The 7,718-nt window shown below is 44.0% G+C and overlaps 1 protein-coding gene across 1 annotated transcript in view; it reads left to right on the forward strand.

Annotated features, from left to right (window-relative positions):
• Positions 1-1,937: 1,937 nt before the first annotated feature.
• TMEM241 (transmembrane protein 241) overlaps positions 1,938-7,718 on the forward strand; it is a 133,196-nt gene continuing 127,415 nt past the window's right edge. The window contains exons 1-2 of the mRNA XM_023510172.1: positions 1,938-2,068; positions 7,628-7,674. Coding sequence (XP_023365940.1) covers positions 1,997-2,068; positions 7,628-7,674 — 119 coding nt within the window. The 5' untranslated portion in view covers positions 1,938-1,996. The remainder of the gene's footprint in view (positions 2,069-7,627; positions 7,675-7,718) is intronic.

The raw sequence follows: 7,718 nt of genomic DNA on the forward strand, positions 1-7,718 counted from the left end.
TGATCTCCTCTCCCTTCCCTGCTTTCTCTCCCTCTTTTCCCCTCTCCTCTCTGCTGGTCCTCTTGGAAGACCAACCTGGAGGCTCAGGCAGAGAATTGCAGAAAAATCAGCAGAGGCCAGGCGCCGTGGCTCAGCTCACTCCTGTAACCTAGTATTCTGGAAGGCTGAGGGGTGTGGATTGCTTGAACTCAGGAGTTCCAGGCAAGAATGAGACCCCCCAACTCTACTAAAAATGGAAAAAATTAGCTGGGTGTGTGAGGGGTTCCCACCTGTAGTCCCAGCTACTTGGGAGCCTGAGGCAAGAGGATCATTTGAGCCCAGGAGTTTGAGGTTGCTGTGAGATATGATGTCATGGCACTCTACTCAGGGCAACAGAGCGAGACTCTGTTTCCAGGACCCTGGAGGCTTGGGAGTGGCTTCAAGGGGAGGAGCCAATGTCAGCTATCCCTCAGTACTCCAGGGAGCAGAGGGAAATGGGGCCTGCCTTTTTCCATCCACTGCTCTAGCACTGAGGGCCATAGTGTAGACTATGGCTTAAGAGTGAAGGTTTCATGGTGTGGGGGGTGTTTCTGAGAATGTGTATTTCTATAGGCAGGGAACACTTGTACTTCTTGTTACACACCAAGTCCGGTTTTCCTGTACATTTACTATTTGTCAGAAACCTAATTAGGCCAAGTGTTTACCCTAGAGATTAGTAAGAACAGAGCTTGAAACTCTACTTTGGGAAAGAGATCTTATTTCAAAGAAATGTCAACACTTCTTTAAAAAAAAAAAAGGCTGGGCATGGTGGCTCACACCTGTAATCACACGTGGGGAGGGTGAGGCAGGTAGATTGCTTGAGCTCAGGAGTTGGAGACCAGCCTGAGCAAGAGCGAGACTCCGTATCTAAAACTAGCCAGGGTTGTGGGCAGGTACCTGTAGTCCGAGCTACTCAGGAGGCTGAGGCAAAAGGATCTCTTGAGCCGAAGAGTTTGAGGCGGTTGTGAGCTATGATGCCATGGCCCTCTACCAAGGATGACTATGACTAAGTGAGACCTTGTCTCCCCCCTCCCTCAAAAAAGCTATACTTGTTCTAGTTCCTTCCCCCTCAACCTTCCTTCTTTTAAAATAACATTTATTGTTGTTGGTTTTTTGTGTCTAACAGAGACTTAATATAGAAAATTGAATAAAGCACAGGCAACTTTTGGTCCCATTGTTTAGCGATAGATGTGGATTTTTTTTAAATAGAAATGCAGTTTTGTGAACTGTTTGTAAACTGCTTTTCCCCCCTCCTCCTCTACCACTTTCTACTTTTTAAAAAATCGTTTTTTGATATATACTTTTTTAGATATGTATGTGCATTTTTATTTCAGATTAACATAAGGATGCATATGATTGTGTTACATTGATTGCGTTTGTTAGGTAGAGTCCAGAGTTGCAGGTGTGTCCTTCACCCAGTAGGTGTGCCATATACCCACCCCTACGCTGTACCCATTAGGTGAGAGTTTACCGAGCCCCCTCCTATCCCTCCTCCATCCTACTTTAATTTGATTGTGTTTTTCTCTCGTATAGGCCAGTAGTTGTTCATCTCCTAGTTTCAAATGAGTACTGAGTACACAGGGTGCCTGCTTTTCCAATTCTTGAGATACTTTACTAAGGAGAACGGTACTACTTTATTTATTTATTTATTTATTTATTTATTTATTACAAGGACTATAGTCAGAACTTTCGCTACCAGCGGTCGCAGCCCTGGCCGACTTCCCTTCCTGCTAACAGAAGGGAGGTTGCCAGCAGCCCCACCCGCCGCGAGGCTGCTGGGCCTCCGCAGGCTCGGCCCCTTTAAGGCAGGCTCCAGGGGCGGGGGTGGCCCCCGCGCTGATTGGCCGAGCGCGGAGCCACGTGGCGGTTTCCGGGCTGGAGCTATTGCTGGGGTCCAGCGGCCAGGCTCCAGCTGCATCCAGGGGGTCAGGTGGGCGGGCGGGAGTCGCCCGTCCCCAGGAAAGGAGCGAACTGACAGATGTGCGGTAGGAGGTCCCTGGTCGGCCTCACCTTCTGTACCTGCTACCTGGCTTCTTACCTCACGAACAAGGTGAAGGGTGCGGGTGCGGGAGGCGGTGCTGGCACGTGGGAAATTGGAGTCTCACCATCGTTCTGTGACAGATGCAGCTTCCTGCTTTTATCTTTTTTTTCCTGCTTCTGATGGAGAAGAAGCCAACTCCGAGTGGGATGCTCCTGTAGAAATAGGCTTTATTGGGCTGGACTGCCCCCGCTTTTCCGTCCTGTATAAAGCACCTTGTACATTTGGGAAACAGGATATTTTGACCATTTCTTGGGAACTTAAGTGTGGGCTGTGTGGACTACTTTTAAGGAAAAGAAAACAATTGGCTCCTCTTTCCTCGGGGAAGAAGGAGTCCGAGATGAAATCAAAGACAGCCTGTCTTCTCTTCTGAACACGCTGGTGCCTCAAAACCCTGTTCTAGAAGCCTTTGAACAGGAGAGATTAATCCAGCCCGGCCGCGGTGGCTCACGCCTGTAATCCTATTATCCTGGGATGCTAAGGTGGTGGATCTCTTGAGCTCTGGAGTTGGAGACCAGCCTAAGCAAGAGCCAGACCCCCATCTACTAAAAACAAAAATTAACCAGGTGTTGTGGTGGGCGCCTGTAGCCTCAGCTACTTGGGAGGCTGAGGCAGGAGGATTGCTTGAACCCAGAAGTTCAAGGTTGCTGTGAACTAAGACAGTGAGATCCTTTTTCCAAAAAGAAGAACAGTCCATCTTCTCCTCACACCACTGATTCCCAAACCTTTGTTTTTATGTTTTCATCTTAAGTACTTCCAGTATATTCAAGAGGTTCTTGTGAAATTATTTTTTGAAAATAAAACCATAAATTTGATTTTAAGTTTAGAATAATATCGTAGAACCCTTTTGATGAAGAGGCAGAGAAGCAGTCAGTGGTACCATGTTTTGGTTTTTGTTTTGTTAGGAGAGGGAAGCTGGCTTTGGGCTTGATACCATGCAGGGAAATATGGGACCCAGTGGGCCTGGGCGTTCATCACTTGCTGTCCTGTTCTCTCTGCTGGCCCAAGTCAAAGTGATAATACAGGGCCCACCACCACCTTTCCTGCTGTGGGGTCTCTACTGCTTACTCCCCTCCTACTCCTCACTCTCTCTTGAAAAGGACCACCAACAAACAACATTTCCTTCTGCCTTCTCAAAGTGAGTGGCTGTCTTTAGTGTTTTCAGAGGGCGCTCCTAACCTCCTTCCCCTCTCCAGCTCTTTTTTAGTTATGGCGATGCCTTTGAAGATCCATAAACACAGTCTTAGTGGGAGGTAAGGTGGGTTGACATCCTGGCTTTGCTTACTTGGCCTTTGGGATCTTAATTCTCTAAACCGAAGTTTATACAATCTAAGATGGGATAGAGAATCCCCTTAAAAGAATCAATGAAAATGATGTTTGTGGGCTGGTTGGCCTAGTGCCCACCATCATGGTAGATGCTCCAGAAATAGTATGCATTCTGGAAGAAAAGAATTATGGTGTGACCCAGTACTTACTAGCTTTTTGTTGTTGAGACAAAGTCTCACTCTGTCACCTTGAGTAGAGTGCTCTTGTATCATAGCTCACAGCAACCTCAAACTCCTGGGTTCAAGTGATTCTCCTGCCTCACCCTCCTAAGTAGCTGAGACTATAGGCGGCTGCCACCACTCCCAGCTAATTTTTCTATTTTTAGTATAGAGACAGGGTTCTGGGTCTTGCTCAGGCTGGTCTCCAATTCCTGAGCTCAGGCAATCTACCACCTCAGCGTCCCAGAGTGCTAGGATTACAGGCGTGAGCCACCGCGCCCGCCAATAATTATTAGCTTTTAACAGATTTGGTTTTTTTTCCTTATGGGCCAGGTAGCTCAATTAAAAAGATATACATGTGTGTGTATATATATATATATTTTTTTTCCATAGCTCCTACTTAGGAATATGTGAATTTGTGAAATCTTGGCTTTTTCAGTTTAACTATTCTAATTTGTCTAGCTAACCTGATCCATATATTGGTAATGTTTTGCTTTAAAACAGAAGAGCCATCCTTTTATTTACATATAATTATTGGAAGGGGGCATATTAATATGACTGACATGAAAACACACAGAAACTGTGACATTGGTTAGACAAAAAACATTTTATCTAAGCAAAACAAAACAAAACAAATCTAGCAGGCAAATGGAATTTGGATCATAGAAATTGAAGCCTCCCCTGTCCCATGTACATTTGCATTTATAACTTTTTTTTTTTTTTGAGACAGGGTCATGCTCTGTCACCCTCAGTCGAGTGCAGTGGTGTCATTATAGTTCATAGGAACCTCAAACTCTTGGGCTCAAGCCATCTTCCTGCTTCGGCCTCCCAAGTGGCTGGGACTACAGGTGAACGCTACAACACCTGGCTAAGTTTTTCTGTTTTTGGTAGAGACAGGGTCTCTTTTTTCCTCAGATTGATCTCAAACTCCTGAATTTAAGCAATCCTCCTATCTTGGAGTCCTAGAGTGCTAGGATTATAGGCCTGAGCCAGCCTACCTGGCCTGTAGCTTTTTTTTTTTTTTTTTTTTTTTACTGGTACCATACACCATTTTATAATTAGTTTAATAAAGATTTGGCTGGCATGGTGGCTCATGCCCATAATCCTATCAGTTTGGGAGGCCGAGGTGGGTGGATTGCTTGAGCTCAGGAGTTTGAGACCAACCTTCATAAAAAAAATTAATAAAGAATAAATACCTTACACGTGCACAATGCCTCAAAGCATTAGATAAACCAAATTATCAGGTCCCCAAGAATATAGTGATCTAGGGCCCTGAAAATTTAAAGTTGGTAGTTTGGAATGCTTTGGCTTGGAGCTGTTGGAAAGTGTCATAGCTAGAGAGACAGAGTAGGACAGTTTAACAGCAGAAGGCAGGAAAGCCGGGGAGTTGGAGTTGTTTAGAGAGGAGAAAGGATGTCAGCTCCAGAATGGAGGGGAGGAGATGGGATAGCCAGGTGGGGTATGAGAGGTTGTTGAACATAACAGCTCTGGGGAGGAACCTTGTAACTCTCAGAAGCTCAAACCTTTTGCAGCTATTGTTTCATCCTCTCAGTCAGGATGGTGGTGTTTCCTTCCTGAATCCAAGGCCACATGGGTCGGCTTGGGCCAGGTAGAGGCCAAATGGGAAGAAATCTGTGCTGTGGATGCCCCATGAGCATATTCTCCTGCATCTAGTCTGTCTGCCAAAGTCATTTTCTTTGTAATTAGTGAAGATTTTTTGAGTCTATAGTAGTGTCTACAAGTGTATTCTAGTTTTTCTTTTTTTTTTTTAATAGATTTGAACAAAGGTTTATTTCCATTTCTTCCTCTGTTAGAAAATCCTTAAAAAAAAATCTTACATAGCTCATTTTCATCCCTTCTACTGTTTAAAAGAGTGGTTGACGTTTGAAGTCTGAAGCGACACGTGTGCTGTGGAAGGAGGCTATTCTAGGTGGAGGGGGAGGAGAAAGCATCACCCCCTTGGGTTCTGGCTTTGGTGACCTGGGCTGGTCTAAGCTGAGTGACATGTTCCTCTGTCCTGTGAGAAGTTCCAGCAATAACTAGGGCTCAGGTAGGCACCTGTCCTTCTCTTCAGAGTGATTGAGACTTTATCCTGGAGACAAAATCCTTCCTTGCCTGGACAAATGGTTGGCATCCTTTTTCTGTCCATATTTTTTGTAGCAACAGGATCTTACAATGTTGCCCAGGCTGGTTTTAGAACTTTGGCCTAAATTGGTCCTCCCCGCCAGGCCTTCCAAAGTCCTGGGATTATTAGGCATGAGCTACAGTATATAGCTGTAAATATATATATATATATATATATATATATGAAAAATGCATTAAATTAATAAAAAATACTTAACCTTAAGTGAAAACAAATGAGTAAACGGCACAGATGAACAATTCACTGCGTAAAGAGACGTGAGTGAATAATAACCATGAGAAATCTGCTATGCTTTGTTCAAAGGCTCCCAAATTGCTCTCTCTCTTTCCTTTAGAATCTCACCTCGAGGGCCTTGACCTTCTACCAAATAGCATCTTACTCTGAGTGACATTTCTCAATGAAGTGAGGGATTGCTGAAAGGGGACATTAGATTCCGTTGGTTGTAGTTTTCTTCTTGTTCAGCAGGGTGAAGTGAGATCTTCAGGATCTTTGCTCTCTCCCAGTATCTAGGCCAAGCTAAGCACACAATGAACTAAATAAATATTTGTGATCATAAGGGAGCTTGTTGAGGGTGCTGTAGGACATGACTCAGGTGCTCACTTAAGCCTTTCTCCTCCATTTTCGAATACAAATCACAGGGGAAGGCTGGGGGAGCATAAGGAGTTATGTGAGCAAATGTACTTCAGAGCACGGGCAGGCAGCCGTAATGGTGGTATTTAGGAGCTCTAACAAGAGGAATTCTGTATGGGCTACTCACTGGGGGAAAAGTGGATATGTAAACTTGCACAACACCAGTCCAGTCCAGTGTTTTAGATCATGTGAAGAATCGGTAGAGTCCTTGCCTGAAGCCATTTTAGATTTGTTTAAAAGTCTTAAAAGTGTTTAATAATAGGAAAATGGAATACTATACCCAAAAGGACAAAACACAATTCCTTTGTTCATGAAGTACTGTACATTTGATTAAAACACATAATAGATAGCTGGGCATAGAGACACACACCTGTAGTCCCAGCTACTTGGGAGCCTGAGGCAAGAGAATTGCTTGAGCCCAAGAATTTGAGGTTGTTGTGAGCTGTGATGCCATAGCACTCTACCCAGAGTGATGGAATGAGACTCTGTTTCAAAAAAAATCCTTAAAATGCTAAACCCAACAAAAATCACAACATCTATGCAGAATGAGGAAGGAAAAATTTAGCTAGGAAAAATTTAGTTAGGAAAAATTACTTCGATGCAAACAAAATACATAACCCTAAAATTTTTTTTTTCTTTGAGACAGAGTCTCTCTCTGTTGCCCAAGCTAGAGTGCCTTGGTGTCAACCTATCTTACAGCAACCTCAAACTCTTGGGCTCAAGTGATCTTCTGCGTCAACTTCCCCCAGTAACTGGGACTGCAGGCACCTGCCATGATGCCTGGCTGGTTTTTCTATTTTTAGTAGAGGTGGGGCCTTGTTCTTGTTCAGGTTGGCAAAAACCTAAACGTTGAAGGAGAACAAAGGAAAGAAAGATTAGGATGCATTTCTTCTTGAAGGCAAACAAAAAACAGATTAGATTTTTAGGCAATCTGGACAGTAGATGAGTGGATACATGACATTATAGTCTTCGTTCAGGGACATGTCCAGTTTTTTCTAGAGTTGCTCCAGTTACAATATGACATCTTCTAGGATCTGGGAGGGGGCTTAGCGTTTGGACGCATACAGCTGCTGGGCTTTTGGGGTTGCTTATGATGCCAACTCTGCTCTCCTGCTAAGAGGGTCAGGCTTCTCTCTGGAGGCCCTGGGGAAAAGTAGGCTCACTGTCTTTGGTATGACTTGGAAAATGCTCAATTTGTGATTTGGGGGGGAAATAAAGGCTTTTTAAAAACTTGAATACACTTACATAATGTACACATGGCCTATCAATTTTCTATCATTTGAATTGTCAAATAACTTGTTATTTGTTTTTCAGTATGTCCTGTCTGTCTTGAAATTTACGTATCCTACATTATTCCAAGGGTGAGTATCTTTTATGCTCTTTTACACATTAGAAAATGTCTGGC

Source organism: Otolemur garnettii, unplaced genomic scaffold, assembly GCF_000181295.1.
Source record: "Otolemur garnettii isolate 467f Iridium unplaced genomic scaffold, OtoGar3 scaffold00012, whole genome shotgun sequence".
NCBI lineage: Eukaryota > Metazoa > Chordata > Mammalia > Primates > Galagidae > Otolemur > Otolemur garnettii.